General features: G+C 50.5%; 1 protein-coding gene across 1 annotated transcript in view; it reads right to left on the reverse strand.

Annotated features, from left to right (window-relative positions):
- ECEL1 (endothelin converting enzyme like 1) overlaps positions 1-21,474 on the reverse strand; it is a 53,793-nt gene extending 32,319 nt beyond the window's left edge. Inside the window, exon 1 of the mRNA XM_082224121.1 lies at positions 20,289-21,474. Coding sequence (XP_082080247.1) covers positions 20,289-21,053 — 765 coding nt within the window. The 5' untranslated portion in view covers positions 21,054-21,474. The remainder of the gene's footprint in view (positions 1-20,288) is intronic.
- Between the last annotated feature and the right edge of the window lie 809 nt (positions 21,475-22,283).

Below are 22,283 nucleotides of genomic sequence, written 5' to 3' on the forward strand. Positions count from 1 at the left end.
AAGAGACCACAAGGGCCATCGAGTCCAACCCCCTGCCAAGCAGGAAACACCATCAGAGCACTCCTGACATATGGTTGTCAAGCCTCTGCTTAAAGACCTCCAAAGGAGGAGACTCCACCACACTCCTTGGCAGCAAATTCCACTGTCGAACAGCTCTTACTGTCAGGAAGTTCTTCCTAATGTTTAGGTGGAATCTTCTTTCTTGTAGTTTGGATCCATTGCTCCGTGTCCGCTTCTCCGGAGCAGCAGAAAACAACCTTTCTCCCTCCTCTATGTGACATCCTTTTATATATTTGAACATGGCTATCATATCACCCCTTAACCTCCTCTTCTCCAGGCTAAACATGCCCAGCTCCCTTAGCCGTTCCTCATAAGGCATCGTTTCCAGGCCTTTGACCATTTTGGTTGCCCTCCTCTGGACACGTTCCAGTTTGTCAGTGTCCTTCTTGAATTGTGGTGCCCAGAACTGGACACAGTACTCCAGGTGTGGTCTGACCAGAGCAGAATACAGTGGCACTATTACTTCCCTTGATCTAGATGCTATACTCCTATTGATGCAGCCCAGAATTGCATTGGCTTTTTTAGCTGCCGCGTCACACTGTTGGCTCATGTCAAGTTTGTGGTCAACCAAGACTCCTAGATCCTTTTCACATGTACTGCTCTCAAGCCAGGTGTCACCCATCTTGTATTTGTGCCTCTCATTTTTTTTGCCCAAGTGCAATACTTTACATTTCTCCCTGTTAAAATTCATCTTGTTTGTTTTGGCCCAGTTCTCTAATCTGTCAAGGTCGTTTTGAAGTGTGATCCTGTCCTCTGGGGTGTTAGCCACCCCTCCCAGTTTGGTGTCATCTGCAAATTTGATCAGGATGCCCTTGAGTCCATCATCCAAGTCGTTGATAAAGATGTTGAATAAGACCGGGCCCAAGACAGAACCCTGTGGCACCCCACTAGTCACTCTTCTCCAGGATGAAGAGGAACCATTGATGAGCACCCTTTGGGTTCGGTCAGTCAGCCAGTTACAAATCCACTGAGTGGTAGCATAGTCAAGACCGCATTTTACCAGCTTCTTTACAAGAATATCATGGGGCACCTTGTCAAATGCCTTGCTGAAATCAAGGTAGGCTACATCCACTGCGTTCCCTTCATCTACCAGGCTTGTAATTCTGTCAAAAAACGAGATCAGGTTAGTCTGACATGACTTATTTTTCAGAAATCCATGCTGGCTATTGGTGATCACAGCATTCCTTTCTAGGTGCTCACAGACTGTTTGCTTAATGATCTGCTCCAGAATCTTCCCTGCTATTGATGTCAGACTGACTGGGCGGTAAGCTCCTGCAGCCAATCGGAAGCCGGGGAAGACCTGTTGGACGTTCGGGTTCCAAATAACATTAGCAAACCGGAACACTCACTTCTGGGTTTGCAGCGTTCAGGAGCCAAAATGTCTGAGTACCAAGGCATTTGGGACCCAAGTTATGAGTGTATTGTGTTTTTATATGTGTTGGAAGCCGCTCAGAGTGGCTGGAGCGACCCAGTCAGATGGGTAAATTGGTAAAGTTATTGTTATAGAACAGGATGTCCCTATTTTCATCAGAGAAATGTTGTAGGGTATGCGGTGATTGTGCTTGCATGACCTTCACGGCCTAGGACCCTCGTACCTACGGGACCGCCTCTCCTGGTATGCCCCATGGGGGACCTCAAGGTCCATAAATAGCAACACCCTAGAGGTCCCGGGCCCTAAGGAAGTCAGATTAGCCTCAACCAGAGCCAGGGCCTTTTCAACACTGGCTCCAACCTGGTGGAACGCTCTGTCTCATGAGACCACGGCCCTGCAGGATCTGATTTCTTTCCGCAGGGCCTGTAAGACAAGAGTTGTTCCACCTGGCCTTTGGCTTGGAATCAACTTGATCCCCTCCCCCTCTTTCCTTTTTCCTTTCTCCTTCTGTGATAGAACTCCTATTTGGGGACTTCCTTGGCTTTTTTTCTGGCCCATGTAGGACCAGTCTGGATAGTTGGCCTTGGTGAAGATTTGACATTTTCATCCCCAAAAAGTTTTTGATTTGAGTTTCTACTGAAAGGAGGCTGCATTTTAATGTTGCATTTTAATCTTGTTTTTAAGTTGCATTTTAATCAATTGTTTTATACCTGGTGTTAGCCGCCCTGAGCCTGGTCTTGGCTGGGGAGGGTGGGGTATAAATTATTTTTTAAAAATTATTATTATTATTTATTACTGCAATTTGGGCCACATCACAGAACCATAGAATCGTAGAGCTAAAAGGCAAGGCTTTTGTGTTGTCGCTTCCAGTTCTCTGAGAGCTTCGGCTGGGTTAAGGCCCCCATCCACAGAGGTGCAGCTTGGGAGCACTGGACTCCATCCCTCAGAGAACAACAGGTTCCGAGACTCTAGAAACAAGTGGTTTTGTGTCAGTGTAGCCCAGAAGCCCCAGTTCTGAACATGGTTATTATCTACATGATATTTGAGAGAGGAGGGGGGGGGGGAGAAGCCAAGCCTGATGAGGAGCGGTTGAAGGAGCAGGGTATGTTTAGCCTGGACAAGAGGAGACTGAGAGGAGATAGGAGAGCCAAATATCTGAAAGGCTGTCCCAGGAAAGATGGAACAAGCTTGTTTTCTGGAGGGTAGGACTTGAACCAATGGCTTCAAGTTGCAACAAAGGAGATTCCAACTAAACATTGGGAAGAACTTTCTCTCAGTAAGAGCTGTCTGACAGAGGAACAGGAGGTTGTGGATTTTCCTTACTTGGAGGTTTTAAAGCAGAGGTTGGGTAGCCATCTGTCCTGGATGCTTTTGTTGATTCCTGCATTGAGAGGGTTGGACTAGATGACCCTTGGGGTCCCTTCCAATTCTGCAATTCTCTGATTCCCAGTAGCTCTCCACAAGTCTCGCCCTCCTCCTGCCCCCTAATATTTTCTTTTCTGTCAGAAATTTAGCATGTGGAACGAAGCTTGTCCCCTCAGCAGAATACCCCCCCCCCGTTACTTATTTTTTGGCCTGCACGTATTGTCGCACAGTACTGCATGTGCGTGTCAGGTCATGTGTTTAAGTTCTGGGTAGCAAAGGACAGGCAGATTTAGAAATTCGTGTCCATAGGTGTGTGTGACAAATTGCCGAGGGGTCATCCGGTTAGGCTGCAGTAGATTGCAATGGATGCTTTGAATTCATTTCGGCATCGGGTGTAGGGGGGAAATCGCCCACACCGCCCCCTCCGTCCTGCCCTGTATTTTGCTAGAACAAAGGTGGCAACCCAGGGCCTACGTCTAAAACAGGATGGGGTTGTGCAGGGTTGTTAAGGCAGCAGAGAGCATTGTTGGCTGCCCACTCTCCACCTTAGAGCAGATTTATGCCACAAGGTGCCATAGGAAGGCACTGGACATAGTCAAAGATCCATCGCATCCTGGTCACTGTCTCTTCGAGCTCTTGCCGTCGGGACGGAGATACAGGACGATGAAGACAAGAACGAGCCGTCTTAAGAACAGCTTCTTCTCCAAAGCGATCTCGGCCCTAATGGGAAGCCCAGACTTTGAAAGTCATCTAATCTCCCTTGCTGTATTATATTGTATTGTTTAAGTAGTGTTTTTATGGAGCAGTCAAGTAATTTCGTTGTCCCCGAAGGGGGCAATGACAATAGAAGAAGAAGAGTTTTGGATTTGATATCCCGCCTTTCACTCCCTTTAAGGAGTCTCAAAGCGGCTAACATTCTCCTTTCCCTTCCTCCCCCACAACAAACACTCTGTGAGGTGAGTGGGGCTGAGAGACTTCAGAGAAGTGTGACTATCCCAAGGTCACCCAGCAGCTGCAGGTGGAGGAGCGGAGACGCGAACCCGGTTCAGCAGATTACAAGTCCACCGCTCTTAACCACTAGACCACACTGGCTCTCATAAAGATATTCTTATTCTTATTCTTAAAAGAACAGAGCAAGGGACATGACTGCCAAACAGCGTGCACAAGGCTCCCCTCATTCTGAGGGGGGAGGAAAGTCCCCATGTCACTCATAGAAAGAAACTTTGGGCACTTCTCCTCTGCTCAGAATGGCCGGGGGGCTGAGTATCTGGTCCTGGCATCTCTGGAGCAGCGTGTCCAAGGAAGGAGAGGCTGAGCCAAGAGCAAACAGGAACTGAACAGGAAAAGCAAACCTGCGGGTTTCTGAAAGAATATGGAGACCTTTCCCAGGTACCCTAGCAGGTACCGGCAGGTATACTGCCCACCCCGTGGGCACCACGTTGACAACCCCTGCATGGGTTATTGTTGTTGTTGTTTTGCAGGCCAACCTTCTACTGCTTCTTGGTAGGACCTCCCCTTTTCCTCTTCTGCGTGACCCACACAGCTACAGCAGCCTTCCTCTTGCCAGGCTGGTAGCGTTACCCAGTGGGAAGGGTCGGTAGAAGTGCTCCCCGCTTCAGCATATGGCTGTCATAACCCTGACAGCTGCCTGCGTGTAATGGATGGTTTGATTCTCAGGCCCACTGCGAAACGTTGAATTCTCCGTGCAAGGTCAGAGGCACGAGCGCGGCTGACATCGCCGGGTAGGAAATGAGCCTGCAAGCTCCGACTTGGATCCCGTTCAAAATGTAAAAAGCTATGGAGGGGAGAGAACCAATATTATTCTACAAGGCTGTGATTAAGCCAGGAATGCTACAGAGACAGGGAGCAATCAGGACTGAGAGGCGTCCAGCCTGGAGAGGACAAAGGGGACACAGGTGAGGGAGAAAGGCAGAGAGTGATGGACGATCCCTGCAAAGTGAAAGAGGGTACAGATACCTGACAGGGGCTGACAGGGGAGCCTCCCCCCCAATTGTTTAATCTCAAATGAGAAATTAAATCAGAGAGGGTTCCCCATGCAGGGCTCTTTTAATTATCACTGTTTGAAATTATCTGGGTTCACAGTGCTTAAGAAATTCTATCTCAGTTGCAAGGAGGGGAAAAGTCACAGCAAGAGTGAACACTTTTTTGTACTTAAAATATTTCTCCTAATGCTTGACCAGGCCAATGACCCACTGGTCACCACTGCCTCCTGCGAGATTGAATCCCACAGTTTATTCACTTCATGAAGATATACTTTCTTTTATCTATCCTGACTCTTCCAGCATTCAGCTTCACTGATGTCCACAGGTTGTGGTGTTCTGAGAGCTGGGGGAAACTTTTCTCTATAGACTTTCTCCCTGGCATGACTTCCCTTTGCTCACCAATCACCCAGCAATACACCCCCTAAAACGTCCCCTCCCCACCCCATGCAACAACCAGGTTCGCTTGTCCCCTTGCCAGCCCCAAATTCCAGGATTGTAACATGGCACTACAAATCCTCCAATGGACCCTGCGTGATGACAGCCTTACATTTCTATGTATATAGGAAGATAGAGCAGGCTTCCTAGCTCACTTGGCACAGCATGAGACTCTTAATCTCAGGGTTGTGGGATCGGGCCCCACTTTGTTTGAAAGCTTCCTGCATTGCAGGGGGTTGGACTCAATGACCCTCGTGGTCCCTTCCAGTTCTGGAATTCTGTGATTCTCCAACCTGGAGAAGCTCACCAGCTCTTTTGGACTAGAGCTCCCAATACCCCCATCCAGCACAGCCTTGCATGTATCAATAGTTGTTTTGCATACATCATCTTGCTGAAATCCTTACGCCATCCCTATAAGGTGGGTGAGCATCATATTGCAGGCTAGGGGAGGGGAGAATGAAAGTCTGCTCTAAGGCTGCCTTGGGAGTCCATGCCAGAGGCAGAATCCAAAGCAGGCACCTTCCGATTCACAGCTCAGTCTCTTAACACTCCTGCCACACTGTCAGGCTTTAATAGTTGGTCACATCTCCCAGCTTAAGCAATTCAATGCCCTGCCCAGTAAAAGAAACCCCATGAAACACAGCAAAGCCGTGTGTCTGTCCATTATCGTCTCTAACAAAGGACTCTCCTTTTTCCTGTCCTGTGAATTGGAGTCAATTAATCTTGACATAAGGCTATTATGCCGTTTCAAGCAAAGCTGAGAAACCATCATCTAACAGCAACGATGATGGATCTCGCTGGCTGTGTGACTGCAGAGGCGCTCGGATCCAGACAGCCAGGAAGCTCACTCAAAAGCCTTCGGAGGAGAGATTTGGAAAAAGGTGTCTTGACAGAGGCAGTGTTTGCCCGTGTCAGTCTGTCAGCGTGTGACACCTCATAGGGACAATGCAACAGAGACGCAAGCAAAGCCTAATCTGTTTAAAGCTGGAGTTATTTGCTCTTGCAAAGCCCAGACCTATTTCCTGGATTGCCAGCTTATTTAAACTGCTCCAGCTCCTGTGCATTTAACAGAAGCCTGGGATGAAGAAGATTCCCCAGCAAGGGAACGGCTTCCTTGCTGAATGCCTGTGGGTTGTGCTGCCGTTAAAGGCAAAGGAGCTTATCACTTCATTCTTTCATTTACTAAATTTATATTTCACGCTTCCTCCCCAAGGAGCTCAGGGCAGCAAACATGAAAATTCAAAACAAGGGTAAGGAGAGAGGGAGACACCCAAAGTTACACCCAGTGGTCTGACCAAAGCCTTTGGTACCCGGTTGATGTTGGCTGCTCTAACCAGAGACTATGGCAGACCAACACGGCTACCTATCTGTAACTGGAACCATAGAAGGCACCACATTGAGCCGCATGAAATGGAAGTCCACCAACCTCACCAAGAAACTTGCACAGGTACAGACTGATATCTTCTTTCTTACTAAATGCAAGAACCTGGACATTATACCCAAGGGTCTTAGAATTAAGAACCCTCTACAATCCACGTATCCCGCTGAATATGCAAGAAAAGGGTCTGGCAACTTCTGTTTCAGTGTATCTGAAGAAGTGTGCATGCACACGAAAGCTCATACCAAGAACTAACTTAGTTGGTCTTTAAGGTGCTACTGGAAGGAATTTTTTTATTTTGACTATGGCAGACCAACACGGCTACTGTAACCAGAGACATCTGGTTGGCTTCTGCAGGGAACAGGATTCTGGATTGAATGGGCCAGCCAAAAGAGTGGGGTCATTTAGCGTCACCCTGCAGAACAGGAACAGCAACTCAATCTGTGATATCCTAGCTGTCTTCAAATATCTTAAGGGCTGTCTCATGGAAGATGGAGCAAGCTTGCTTTCTCCTGCTCTGGATGGTAAAACCCGAACCAATGCATTCACGTTCCAAGAAAGGAGATTCAGACGACCAAATGCTTAAGAGCTGTTTGACAGTGGAATAGAAGGCGGTGGTGACTCTCCCTCATCGGACGTCGTTAAGCAGAGGTTGGATGGCCATATCTGTCAGAGGGTTGGACTAGATGACCCTCGGGGTCCCTTCCAACTAGACAGCTCTGTAGTTCAATCTCTTAAGATCCCTTAATGTGATCCCTTAGTGTGGTGTAGTGGTTAAGAGCGGTAGTCACGTAATCTGGGAAACCGGGTTCGTGTCTCCGCTCCTCCACATGCAGCTGCTGGGTGACCTTGGGCCAGTCACACTTCTGTGAAGTCTCTCAGCCCCACTCACCTCACAGAGTGTTTGTTGTGGGGGGGAAGGGAAAGGAGAATGTTAGCCGCTTTGAGACTCCTTAAAGGGAGTGAAAGGCGGGATATCAAATCCAAACTCTTCTTCTTCTTCTTCTTCTTAATGGGTGAAATTGCAGGCTGGCCAACATATGCCCCTATGCACGCCTGCATTCACACACGCACTGAGCTGCTCTACTCCAGAGGCTTTTATCATAAGCGCCGTGATTTAAGGAACGTTTTAAAAATCCTGAGATGGGCAATAAATCCAAGAGAAATCCAGCTCTCCTGTAAACCCAATTTCGGTCCCCCTTGGTTGGGTGGCATGGAGCAGTATAACATGTTGACACGTGCTCAAGGGACGCGGAGCGGAAGCAAAGAACAACCCCACTTGCCGGCCCCGTAAATCTTTGGATTTATGGCCATTTGGGGGCAGGCAGCCCTCTGCTTCTCCTCCCGCACGTTAATGCAAACAATCCAGGCAAAAACCCCCGCAGGCGCAGAGCTGTCCCAGGACACAGCCTCTCCCCATTTCCACATACAGTGGTGCCTCGCAAGACGAAATTAATTCGTTCCGCAAGTTTTTTCTTCTTGCGAATTTTTCGTCTTACGAAGCACGGTTTCCCATAGGAATGCATTGAAAATCAATTAATGCGTTCCTATGGAAACCGCTTGCCAGGCTGGCGGTGCGGAGAAGGGCTTTTCTCCCCACCGCAAGCCTTCAGGACAGGTACGGGAACAGAGGAGAAGGGGCGCAGCGCTTCTCCTCTGTTCCCGGGGCTTGCGGTGGGAGGAGGGTTTTTCCTCCCCACCGCCAACATTCAGAACAGCATTCTGAATGTTGGCGGTGGGAAGGAAAACCCTCCTCCCACCGCAAGTCTTCAGGACAGCCATCCGAAGGCTGGTGCGGGGAGAAGGGCTTTCCGCCCCACCGCCAGCCTTCGGAGGAGCCTTCCAAAGGCTGGCGGTGGGGCAGAGAGCCCTCCTCCCGCCGCCAGGCTTCGGAGCATCCTTCCGAAGGCTGGCGGTGGGAGGAGGTCTTTCCGCCCCACCGCCAGGCTTTGGAGCAGGCTTCCGAAGGCTGGCGGCGGGAGGAGGTCTCTCCGCCCCACCGCCAGCCTTCGGAGGAGGTCCGAGGACAGTGGGGAAGACGCGCTGCGCTTCCCCGCTGTCCCGGAGATTTCCCTATGGGCTTTCGTCTTGCGAAGCAAGCCCATAGGGAAATTCGTTTTGCGAAGCGCCTCCAAAACGGAAAACCCTTTCGTCTAGCGGGTTTTCCGTCTTGCGAGGCGTTCGTCTTGCGGGGTACCACTGTACACATTTCTCATCACTTGGGGCCTGTCTGCACATCCATGGGAAGCCACTGGGCAAGACGTTGTGCATCCCTTAAACACGTCCACCCTCCTTCCACCTGGGAGGTGCCAGAGCGCTGCAGTGCACAGATGGCTGTGGACAGTTCTGTGACTGGGGAACCTGTTGCCCTGCAGATGACTCCAACTCCCATCAGCCCCGTCCAGCATGACCAGCGGTCTGGGATGATGGAAGTTGTAGTCCAGCAACATCCGGAGGACATCAGCTTGGCGGCTGCTACTCCTCTGGAGAATTTGTGGGCTCTGTCTGCCTTGAGAGACAATGGAGTGTGTCTGCAGAGGTGAAGCCAAACCCCTGAAGAATCACAATGCCTGCTGTGGCTGCAGAGGCCGGCAACTCGTAATTGCTGCCTCCCGTCTTGTTTTTTTTTTTTTTTTTTGCTGTATTAGCAGTGCCAAAGTGACCTCACCAGGGTGCAAGTCTGGGCAGTGTGTCTGGAGGTCCTGGGATGCCCAGAGGACAGGACCCGCCTCTTGGCCTCACTGATGGGTTCCAGAGGAAGGCAGAGCAAGACACTTGGCACCAGCTTTGCAGCAGGAGTTGCCAGAAGGAGGCGTACAAGACGCCATGCAACCACTTTGGATTTGCATAGGGTTACTCCTTAGCCTTCTCTTCTTCCTAAGATGTCCCACAAGGCAGAGGCCATATAACACCAGTCCTGAAAGACCTACATTGGATCCCAGTATGTTTCCTAGCACAATCCAAAGTGTTGGTGCTGACCTTTAAAGCCCCAAACAGCCTTGGCCCAGTAGACCTGAAGGAGTTTCTCAACTCCCATTGTCCAGAACGGACACTGAAGTCCAGCTCTGAGGGCCTTCTGGCGGTTCCCTCACTGTGAGAAGTGAAACCACAGAGAACCAGGCAGAGGGCCTTCTTGGTAGTGGCACCAGCCCTGTGGAACGCCTTCCTGTCAGATGTCAATGAGATAAACATCTGCCTTACTTTTAGAAGACATTTGAAGGCAGCCCTGTATCGGGGAATTTTTAATGTCTGATGTTTTACAAGTTTTTATATATGCTGTAAGCCACCCAGAGTGGCCGTGGGTGGAGTATAAATAATAAAATTGTTGTTGCTGTTGTTGTTGTTGTTGTTGTTGAGGATCAGGGAAGGACCTCAACAGTGGGTTGACATGACAAGAAAGGGGATTTGTGTGATGGCAGAACAGACCTTTTCTGTTGTCTTTGATTTAGCAAGCAGTTCAAGCTACGTCCTGAGTTCAAGACAACCTCCACTAGCCTGACCACAGCCACCAGCAGCTTCGGCCACCTTAGAAGATGTGCACTCATAAGAATGTAAGAAGAGCTTGCAGGATCAGGCCAGCGACCCATCTAGCACATCTCAGTGCCCAACAAGATGCCCTGTGTGGAGCCCAAAGCAGGACCTGAGCTCAACAGTGACTCTCGGCACCTGTGATTCCCAGAAAACCATACTCAGAGGTCCCAATGCCTTTGACAGCAGAAACAGGACATGGATCATTGTTGTCCATGAATTTATCTAATCCTCTTTTATAGCCGCAAAAGTTGGTGGCGATTCCCAGCAACTGGTATATTCAGAGGCGCAGTGCCTCCAACAGCAAGACTCCTGATTGATCAGGTTAATTGATCAGGTTAATTAAAATAAATAAGTAACCCACGTGCTAATCATGGGCTCCATCTGAGAAGCTGCCTTGCCCTGTTTCACACAGCGGGAGAAGCCTCTTCCAAAATAACGGCACCCATTGTGACCTGCGCCTGCCCCATTTGGAACCAAAGGAAGCATTCCCCTCCAAAACTACAGCTACGGTCGCATGCAAATGTCGCCGTCTAATCTAGGGTTCCCAGATGTTCCCGGGGACAGACCCCAGATTTGCAAATCTGTTCCTGGGAAACATGGCAGCGGCAGCCTCAGCAGCCCAGAGCCAGCCTGGTAGCGCAGTTGGCTGGCTTCAGGAGCTGCTTGCTGCTCGCTGCCACTGCTGAAGGTGAACCAGGGACGTCCAGCGGGACAGATCTCCTGCCCCCTTTATTTGACAGATTGGGGGAGGATCAGGAGTCACAGGTGGGTGGCTGTTGCCCTGGAGGGGTGCAAGGTGTGCGGTTTCTCTGCAGGCAAGGTGCAAAGTCCTTTCGCACCCTGCGAAAGATAAATACGGAGAATTTTTTTTAAAAAAACACCTGGGCAACGGCTGCCTGCCCGTGACTCCCAAGCCTCCCCCGATCTGTCAAAACAAAGGGGGAAGGGGGCAGGAGATCAGGGACGCCGTTGCCCAGTTTTTTTTTTAAAAAACTGCGCGTTTATGTTTCACAGGGTGCGAAAGAAGGGCGTTGCACCTTTATACAATATGCATGTGTGCCCAGGGTCTTTTGCCTCACCATCCCCACTACTGACTCCCTGTTGCTACTCAGCTTCCAAAAAAAAAAAAGTCTCCCCGGATTCATTGAAAAAAATCTGGTAACCACAGTCTAATCAATTAAAACTTGTTGGCTTAAGATTTCCTTAATTGAGTGGCAGCGGCTGTTAACGGCCTCGGGCAAGGAGCCATTTCCATGAGAAGATTGGCAGGCAGGGTGAGGGTGTGGAATAATTCTCCCTCTTGCGATCCCCTCCCGGCAGGTTCTAAGTGCGCCCAGGCAGAGGGGCCCTATGGTGCCGAGGACAAACTTTGGTTTGAAGGCTTCTGCCCAGCCCAAGCCTGGCGTACAGGTGAAGCACCCTAAGGAGGGAGGGCGTGGTGGCGCTTGAAGTAGCTGCCCATTCACAGTGGGCACCTGGGAAACAGAACGATCAGACACACCCAAGTCTCCTGGGCGCAGTCTTCAGACTAAACATCAGGAAGAACTTTCAGACAGCAAGAGCAGTTCAACGGTGGGATGGACTCCCTTCGGAGGTGACGGACTCTCCTTCCTTGGAGATTTTTAAGTAGAGGTTGGGTGACCATCTGTCAGGGATGCTTTAGCTGCAATTCCTGCATTGGGGTGGGGGCAGGCTGTTAGATTACATTTTAGAATCTACAGTTCTATACCTCAGTACTGCTTACACTGGCTGGCAACAACTCTCCAGGGAGTCTTTTTGCAAGCCCTACCCAGAATTGAACCCCCTCCGGGACCTTCTGCGTGCAAGGCAAGTGCTCTACCCACTGAGCAACAGCCCCCTGCATCAGGAGAGTCCTTCTGTTGCTGTCCTCCTGAACACATACATGGAGGCACCCTCCCTCCCTCCCTCCCTCTCCTCCTCCTCCTCCTCCTCCTGCCTTTGCGAATCCACCGCTAGTCTGGAAAATTGCCTGGTGCGCTGCTTTTGCTAAACACTGCAATTACGGGGAGGGAAATTGCTTGGCGAAGTTTCCCCTCCCGCCGAAGCCCCGTTAATTTGGGCATAAAAGAAGCGCCTCCGCCATGCAAATGAGGGCCCTGGCGCCGCACACCCGGCAGCACCTCGAGGGCCCGAGCAGGCAGTTGTTAGCGCTGGCGGCTGGTGGGAGAGCTGGCTGTGGCTCCCTCATTTTCCTCGCAAAGCCGTGCTTGGGCAACGGGCTGGAAGGCCAGACGGCAGTCTCCTTGTCCGTGTGGCAAATGTCAACACACACACACAAGTAAATAAAGAAATATGCCAGGCACTTCACCAGGGGAACAAATTGCCGGGGTAATGGAACAAACTGTGCATTAAACGTGTGCTCTTTGCATTGCTCACCAGCTTTGCACTTGAAAACCAGCTGGGTTCTTGGGGGGGTGGAGGAGAGGGGCTGGCAGAAGAGGAGGTCTCTGGCCGTCATGCCTACAGTCTTGGCCTTTCCAAGCTATCGATTAGCGCAGCCTTCGTTAGCCAGGCTCTGAAATCGTTCGTTTCATTTATTTTACTTTTCTGAGCATGCACTCCCTTCCTCCTGGTTCTGGCTCTGAGGCCTTTTCCTCGGGGAGCTTCAGAGGCAAGAGGAACGATGGGCACACGTTCCCGCATCCTCACGACGTGGCCCTGGTCGGCAGCTTTCTAGCCGCAACCCATTTCCTACCCACCTCCCTATAATTTGCCCGTTGCGGAGCTTTTAAAAGCTCACACGCCCCGTCGGAAAAATGAGAGGCAATAAGAGAACACAGGCAAAATAGTACAGGGCTGGTTTGCCAATGACCCAGGTTAAGAGAGGCTTTGGCAGGGGCAGGATAGCACCTTCCTGTTTTGGCTCAGGTGGTGAGCCAAAAGTGCTCCTGCAAAAGTGTTCTGTCTCTACTTCTTGTGGGAGTGAGTTCCACAGTATAACACTGCAATGTGTGAAAAAGTTCCTTTCTTTTATCTGCCCTGAATCTTCCAACATCCATCGACTTCTACTAGCATGTCCCATCTTCCCAAAACTTTTTTAAATCTACAAAAGCTATGAGAGGGGATCAAAGAGCTGGTGGCAGAGCGAGCACACCACCTGCAGAAAAAGCCCCCAGATTCAAGCTCTACAGTTAAAATGCAAAAAAAATGTGCAAAAACTCTTTCTGCATTGAGAGGGCCGTTGGGCCTCTTCAGACCTCCTCCTTATTGTGCATCCATGATGATTTGCACCCACGATGGAAGAGAGCCCATTATATGCAATTGGTTTGAACTCCCAATTCTGTTCACACATGCAGATGTTCAAGGACAGACACTCTGCTTCCTTTCCAACCTGCAAATTCCTGCTGAAACCCTGGGGTCCTCCGCACCACAAACATTGCAGAGTGTTAGATATAGGTAGCCGTGTTGGTCTGCCATAGTCAAAATAAAAAAATTTCCTCCAGTAGCACCTTAAAGACCAACTAAGTTAGTTCTTGGTATGAGCTTTCGTTTGCATGCACACTTCTTCAGATACACTTCTGAGTGTGCTTTTGTTGACCCGCTCTTATTGCTCTGTAGCGCAAGAGTGCCCCCCCCAACCAAGACACAACAATACGGCAACACTGGGGAAGTATTGCAGAACAACTACTAAAGTGGAACGTTGTGTTGTGGACAGCCTAGTACAAATCCGGCACTAACTCACTACTATTTCATTAGTGGCAAATGGCAAAACACATCTGCAAAGAAAGACGCCAGTCTGGGCTACAGTCAAATTAAGACAAGAAGGAGTTTCTGTGTTGCAAACTCGCCTCCCAATTAACTGATGGCTTGCTCAGATTTCCCGTTCTGCCTGGAAAGTAACCCAAAGTCAGGTTCCTCATTTGCAAATACACGTCGCTAATTGCCGCGGGAAAGCATCGACCCAGCCGCTGATTGTGATGCATTAATTACAAATCTGAAACCTCCTTTTCTTAAATTGGAGTGTTCTCCTGTGGTAGATACTGTAAGGTGATTTCTTGATTACTGCTGCAAATGTAAATTTTGGGGGAGGGTGGGGTGGCATATCCTTGCTTCCTGACAATATAGGTAAAGGGACCCCTGACCATTAGGTCCAGTCGCAGACAACTCTGGGGTTGCGGCGCTCATCTCGCTTTACTGGCCGAGGGAGCCGGTGTACAGCTTCCAGGTCATGTGGCCAGCAGGACTAAGCCGCTTCTGCCGAAACCAGAGCAGAGCATAGAAACGCCATTTACCTTCCCGCCGGAGCAGTACCTATTTATCTACTTGCACTTTCACATGCTTTTGAACTGCTAGGTGGGCAGGAGCCGGGACCGAGCAACGGGAGCTCACCCTGTCGCGGGGATTAGAACCGCCGACCTTCTGATCGGCAAGCCCTAGGCTCTGTGGTTTAACCCACAGCATCACCCACATCCCATCCTCACAATATAGCCTCACAATATTACCAGGAGCTTAAGATGCTGTAATAATCATTTGAACCGATTGACAGCCCTTTTTAAAAAAACAGAACCCTCCCAGTATTCTGCTCCGGGGGGCTGGAAGAACCCCCCCACAAGAGGGGTGCCAATGTGAATAAAATATGGGGGCAGGTAAGCTCTGCCCCACATAATTGATCACAAGACAGGGTGTGTACACACACCATTTAAATGGCAATGCCCTTCAACTTTGGGGTCCCCGGTCCCCTCAAATATTTTATGGGGGGGAGGGACCTTGGCCCTTAGGAACTGGCTCCTGTGCCCCAGGAACAGTGCAATGGGGAGAAGAAGGGAAATGGTTCTGTCCAGCAAGCAGAAATACTTGCAGTGATGGAACAATCATAATAGCACGATGGCAGATTCCCTCCAGATCTTCAATAATTGTTGGGAAAACTTTGGCCAGGGAAAGAGTGGCACGTACACAAAACAACTTCTTTCTTACCAGAGTGAAAGACTACGGAATAAATGTCACCCTCTGGTTTTCCGTCCACATTGGCTGACCCACTCACTTGTCTTCGCTGCAATCAAAGCCAATTGCATAATCTTATGTCCATTTGTACAGGGCAGTAGCTGTGGGGGGACTGCAGCCACTTTCCTCCTGCTGGCCACATTTGAGGGGCTGGATGAGGCCGCCCACTTGCCCATCACCTGACATCACGATGATGATGTTGGAGTCCAGCTCATAAGAACCTAAAACAGAGCTCGGCTGCTGGATCAGACCAGTGTCCCATCTAGTCCAGCATCCTCACAGTGGCCAAGCAGAGGCCTCCATGGGAAGCCTACAAGCAGGACCAGAATGCAACAGCCCACTTGCGGTTCCCAGTGTGCTACCTCTGAGAGTGGAGGGAGAACCTCATAGCACGCCTCATAGCCTCTGGTGGCCTTATAACCCTCCAATCCCCGTTAAAAGCCACCCAAGTTGGTGGTTGCCATCCCTGTGTCTTGCAGAAGTGCATTCCGTCGTTTAACTTTGCGCTGTGTAAAGAAGTTCTTCCTTTTGCTGGTCCTGAATCTTCCACTGTTCAGGTTCACTGTTCTGGATGTTCCAGAGTTTTATGAGAGAGAAACCATCCCTGTCTCCACTTTCTCCATGCTGAGCATTGTTATCAAGCAACTCTGTCACGTCCCTGCTTCCTTGACTCTTTTCTAGACTGATACACACCCAAAATGTTGAAGGCTTCTTGCAGTGGCCAGCCAGACGTCCCAGGTTGCCCGCAAGCAAGACCTGGGCATGGCAGTCCTCTCCTCACCTGTGTTTCCTGGCAGCTGGTATTCAGAGGCACATTCTGCCTCCGGCCGTGGAGGGAGAGCCTGGCCGGAGAACTCCTAGCCGTCAGCATGGACAATTGCTGGTGGAAGTTGCAATGCAGAGGACCGCATCCGCCCTGCCCTTGTTTCTCCTGCCATCTGGTCAAGGAATAAGGCTCGCCTACACAGAGCTTCTCCTGCACAAGCCCCCTGGGGTGAACCCCACAAACTACGTTTGACCAGAGCCTTGCCTGCCTTGCCCACCTCATCCCACTGCAAGATGGCGGCAATGCAGGGTCCGCCTCGTCTTTCAGAGATGGAACTGGGAGCAGGAGTTGCCCACCCCCATTCTGATGCACCCCTCTCCGTTCCACCAGGCTCCCTCCACCAAAGTTATTGCACATTTAGGAGAGAAAGAGCTGGTTGCCTGAATTCATGTGAACCGTTCATTGTTGTGAGGTTAATTTGAACATGGACAGAAGTAACTGTTTTGAGCAAAGTACACAGACAGTACACAGATGGTTCCAGTGCAAATATGCCCTTAACCCAAAAGGAGTGCACAGGGCAGTCCATTTTTTGTTTCGACCTGTTTCTCATTTTTTTCCCCAAGCTTAAAAGTCCAGTTCTCCACATTTCCAGATTTTACATTTTATTTTACTTTATTGAAGCCCTCGCAGAAAACTGCCAGCATTTTAGTGTACTGCCTTTTTCTATGCAATTTGTCCAACATATGCAATTTTTTTGCAAGCAGTCTTCTTTAATATAAAAGCATTTTTGAATGTTACTTCTGCAAATGTATGCATTTTTAAAAAACAAACACATTCCCCTAATATGTATAGCTTTGTGCATATTATTTGCTTGGAGAACTGCATGACAAAATTTGGAGAGAAGTGCGGAATTTGAAGGATGGCTGTGCTACAGCTCGATGGTGTGTGGATGAAGTGGATTCTCTCCAAAAGGGGATAGGAACTGAATTTCACCTCTGTCCCTATAACCCCCATGCAGGTAATTCTGTCAAGTCTGAAGGACAGGACATGCATCACACAACACACACACACACACACACACACACACACACACACACACACTGCAACCCAAGAGCTTTACGTGATTGCCGCACATGCATCTTGATGTTTTCTCTTCTATGAAAGTACCATACTGATAGATGGGTAACCAATGGCAGGGGAGCTCTGCGCTGGTGGCCTGTGACTCTTATTGACCTGCCTGCACCCCAAGATCAGCAGATGAGGCCTTGGGGGTGCCTAGCCTGGATGAAGAACATGGGTGCTGTGAGCCTAGGAAAGGGTCTTTTCAGTGGTGGCTCCTCATAAGTTGAACTGAGGTGCCTCTGACCCCACCTCACTTCTCCTACCTAGGCAGTTATCTTTCCACAAGCGCCAACACTGATGCCGAAATCCAGCATCGCCTGAGCTCTGCGAGTGCGGCTTTCTCCCGACTGAAGTGCAGAGTGTTTGAGGACCGGGACATACGCAGGGAAACCAAAATGCTTGCTTACAAAGCTATTGTCCTACCAACCTTACTATATGCTTGTGAAACATGGACCACCTATAAACGCCATCTCCAACTCCTCAAAAGATTCCATCAATGGTGTCTCCAAATTTTTTTACACATCACTTGGGAAGACAGGCAAACTAATATCAGTGTACTGGAAGAAGCAAAGATCACCAGTGTTGAAGCAATGATTCTTCAACATCAACTTTGTTGGACTGGTCATGTTGTGCGGATGCCTGATGATCGTCTTCCAAAGCAACTATTCTATTCCGAACTTAAAAATGGAAAGTGTAATGCTGGTGGTCAACAAAAGAGGTTTAAAGATGGTCTCAAGGCAAATCTAAAAAAATGTAGTATAAACACTGACAACTGGGAAACACTGGCCTGCGAGCGCTCCAGTTGGAGAACAGCCTTTACCAAAGGTGTCATGGACTTTGAAGACACTCAAACTTAGAATGCAAGAGAGAAATGTGCTAAGAGGAAGGCATGCTTGGCAAATCCACACAGTGATTAACTCCCGCCCGGAAACCAATGTCCCCACTGTGGAAGGACGTGTGGATCCAGAATTGGCCTCCACAGTCACTTATGTACTCACTGTTAAAACCATGTTTATGGAAGACAATCTTACTTGGCTATGAATGATCGCCAGAGAAGAAGAAGTAGTAGTTTTAGTCGACTGGTTCTGATGCATCTGTTTTGGCAGGAATTTGGAGGAGGAGGAGAGACCTGGTGGCCGCTGCCACTATTAGGAACTGCCCTTTTGTGATTTATTAAATGTTTTTCAGGACTGCATTATTTTATGGATTTTTGAAATCCCATTTGTCTGCTGCAAACTGCCCAGTGGCTTGTGTAGCAGCAGATGGCATTTAAATTACATATATATATATATGCACAAGCAGTGTGTGTGTGTGTGTGTGTGTGTAGTGTCCTACATGCTTCTATGGCTGACCTTTAGCCCATACACCTTGCATGCATTGCTCAATTGGTAGAGCATGAGACTCTTAATCTTGAGGTTGTGGGTTCAAGGCCCATGTTAGGCAAAAGAGTCCTGCATTTCAGAGGGTTGGACTAAATGACCCTCGTGGTCCCTTCCAACTCTACAGTTCTATGATTCTGTGCCTGCTTCGTTTTCACAACAGCCCTGCAAGGTCGCTTGCATGATTCCCTTTCCACGGGCTTTTGGAACAAAGGCTGAGAGATAAGAGTTTTGCATTATCATTGCAATGCATTCATTTGCTACCCTGAACTGCTTTGGGAAGAAGGACAGGAGATAAATTGGAATGATAACAATAGCACACATCAGGTGCTGTAAGATAAAGGGTCTGGGGGAGGGAGTGTCACCTGAAATCAAATCCATGTGCTTCTATTAATCTCTTACTTGGTTTTCATGAGGAGGTGTGGACAGTTTAGTATCTCTTAACGGCTAGAAAAACCATCGGTTGCCTAATGGCACAAACTGCCTGTACCTGAACACGACAGAATCTGGGGAATTGCTGGTACAGAACCATAGAATTGTAGCATTGGAAGGGGCCCCAAGAGCAGAATATGGCAACCCTTAAGCTGAAGACAGGCTTTTTGTTGTCGTTCTTTTCAGACATCGGAAGCTGCCTTATGATACTGAGTCAGTCCACTGGTTCATCTATAATGACTGGCAGCAGCTGTCCAAGTTTTCAGAGTTTTGGGCAGGAAGACTTTCAACCCATCGCTACCTAGAGATGCTGTCAGGGATTGAACCTGGGACCTTCTGCACTCCAAGCAGATCTCCTACCAGGAAGGTACACTCCTTCCACAAGGTAGCACGGAAATCTTCCTGCAGCAACTTACCCCAGTCTCTCTTATGCTCAACAGGCATAGCAGGTGTCTGTATTGCTGCAGAAACCCATTTGTCTAGAGCTGAGAGCGGGGCAGAAGAAATTGGTGTGTGGGTGTGCCTTGCCAGAGGAAGCACATCCTCTCGCAAGCCACTTTTGGCTGCCTCAGAAACGATTGTCTGACTTCAGCCTTGCTGAATATGTATGACAGAGGGAGCGGATAATGAACACTATGAAAGGGACGTCTTCCTTTTGTTAACTCTTGGAAGATGAGGTGCAATACGGCTGTAAGTGCATATAATAATAGTTGAATTATGCGCCTGAGTCCCTCCCCACCCTCCTCCCTGCGATCTGATGTTTCCACTGAAAATGCGCGGCTACAAAGCGGATAAAAGAATAGCAATGAATCCCAAAAGTACACTTGCGCAGCAAAAGTGCACCTCTTGCAGCAAGGACAACAAAAGTGCCCAGCGATGCACACACAAAGGCGGGGCGGACGGGGATATGTGAGGTTGCAAAAGGAACAAGCCCGCATGAAAACATGAACCACACATGCATCCGATCAGAGGCAGTGAACCAGATTCAGCCACTAGGGGTTGACAAAGCCGCACATGTAAATGGCTCCGGGCACACCCTGGAACAACGCTGAGACCAAAGGACCAGTGGTCCAATTCTGGTACGAAACAGCACTCCATGGCCCCTCCTGTGTGATGACACTCAGTTGGTTGACCATGAGACTTTTAAATGTCAGGGTTGTGGGTTTGAGCTCCACGTTGGGCAAAAGATTGCTGCATCGCAGGAGGTTGGACTAGATGACCCTCGTGGTCCCCTCCAGCTCTGCAGTTCTATCATTCTATAATCCGGCTTAAACCCAGAGGCTCAACCCAGTGTTGAATTTAGGGCCATTCCCCTGCACAGGCCACTGAGCCAAGGGGGCACCACGTTGAGAAGATCCATCATTGAGAAGATCCATTTGGGGGCACCAAATGTTGGCCTGCCTGAGGGAGCTAGGATACCAAAGATGACCCAAGTCTGCCCCCACTCAGTCTCATTTCCCACGAACAGCGGGGTCCGACTTACCCGGATAACGTAGCGCGAGGAGTTCTTGTCGTCCAAGTTGACCGTGAGGGAGAAGAAGACGGCCGTGCTGTAGACCCCCTGCGTCTTGTACAGGAGCTCGTTGAAGTCCCATCGCGCCTGCCTGGCCGTGGCGGCGGCCATGTCCCAGCCGCCACAGTCCTCGAGGACATCCAGCATGGGCCGGGCACCCTGGTGGTCAATCTCCGCCATGTCCAGGCAGGAGCGGAAGAATTCCTTGACCTTCCGCTCGGCCGAGGCCTGGTAGGGCCTTCGGATGGGCCTCAGCAGCAGGCGCCGCAGCTTCTCCTCGTTCTGCTCGCCGATGGCGGCGATGATGCCGTAGATGAGCTTGTCCTCTGGGATGGCATGCCGCCGCAGCCAGCCGCCGCAGGCGAAGGAGTAGAAGTCCTTGCAGGGGTCAATGGTGTGGTCGATGTTGCCAGCGACGAAGCGGGACACCTTGACCAGGGCCTTGCGCTCCTGGCATCCCTTGAGGCAGTAGGCGTCATATTCGAGGGCCACGTATTTCAGAACCAGGATGCAGCCGAGGATGACGCAGAGCCCCGCTGCGAAGACCAGGCCCGAGAGGAGGCAGATCTCGCGCCGGCTCCAGCGGGGAAGGCCGCAGCGAGGCTTCTTGGGCACCGTTGCGCCCAGCTGAAGGTTGAACCCGTTGGGCAGGGTGCCGCTGCTGCTGTACTTGCTGACATACCTCACCTCCTGGAACTCGTCGTAGTGCGCCGTCAGAGAGTACGTCTTCTCCATCTTCGCGGCAGCGGATGTTGGGCTCTCAAAGTTAGGAGGCGCCCTGTGCGATGCTAAAAGCCAGCACTCCTGCCTCTCGTGCTTCGTTCTACGGCATGGTTGCGGTGCAGCCAAAACAGTTGCGCTACCCTAAAACCGTCTCCGCTGGCGGGCCAGAGGGGAGCTTGGCAGGCTAGCTGGGGACAGGGGTACAGAGGTCACCGGGTGGCCATGATGGCGCTGCTGCAGGAGATTCCAGCAGGGGGCGTTTAAGGCAAGCGACCAGGCAGGCAGCAGCAGCAGCAGCAGCAACAAAAGTTCCTGATTTGGAAGCACCTCAGTCCAGGGAATCCCTCGCGGGACGGGGGCATCCACGCGCGCGGGGAACAGGTGGAGCCGCTTATTTTCCGCGTGAAGAGGCGGGGGCTGCTCTACAAAAAATATATATAAAAAACAGCAACACACATACAGTGAGATGTTTTAATTAGCGGGAGGGAAGAGAGGCGCCTCCACATTTTATAGCATCCTCGGGCGCGCAATAAGAGCCTCGTCGGGAATCGTTCCCCGTCCGCACAGGGAACTGGTGGGGCAGGGAGCGGGGAGAGGAGCCTGGTCTCACGCCCACCTCCCCGATCCAGCCCCGCCAAACTCTCCCCATCCTTCCTAAACTGCAAACTCCCTTCCCTGCTAAGGCCCATGAGATTACGCGCCCGACAAAAGTACCCCCCCCTCTCCGGGAGAAAAAGAGCATTTTTAGCGGGACAGACTCCAAGGAGAGGCATTGCCTGGGGCTGCAAGGAGAATAGCAGCCCCCCCCCAGCTCCCGGCGGGAAGAGACGCGCGCCTCTTTGGAGACGGGCGGGGGGGGGGCGCTTGAAATTGGGACCAGTTCATCGGGAGCCCCCTTGCCTTTGAATCATTTCTCCCTTCCAACTAGAAGATGATCCGTTGGGGGTTTTTGTCTTTCGAGGAATGGGTCTCGCTATGGATGATCTAAGGGGGTGTGTGGAGGCGATGCGCGCCCCCTCCCCATCTCTAAGACTCGCCGGCTTACAAAGACTCTCTTTCCATCGCGGCACAAGGGGAAGGAGGCAGCGGGCGGAGGGGTCCGACCAGCCCTGCTACATCTAACTTCCCTGCAGCTCGGGTCGCCCCCATCCCATAACTTGAAGTGGGGGGGGGGGCGATACATAGATCTCCCTTCTGGGGTTTGGGCACCGCCGATCGTCTCTCTTCGCCTCTTCTGTGAAG

Source organism: Podarcis vaucheri, assembly GCF_965113315.1.
Source record: "Podarcis vaucheri genome assembly, chromosome: 5".
Lineage (NCBI taxonomy): Eukaryota > Metazoa > Chordata > Lepidosauria > Squamata > Lacertidae > Podarcis > Podarcis vaucheri.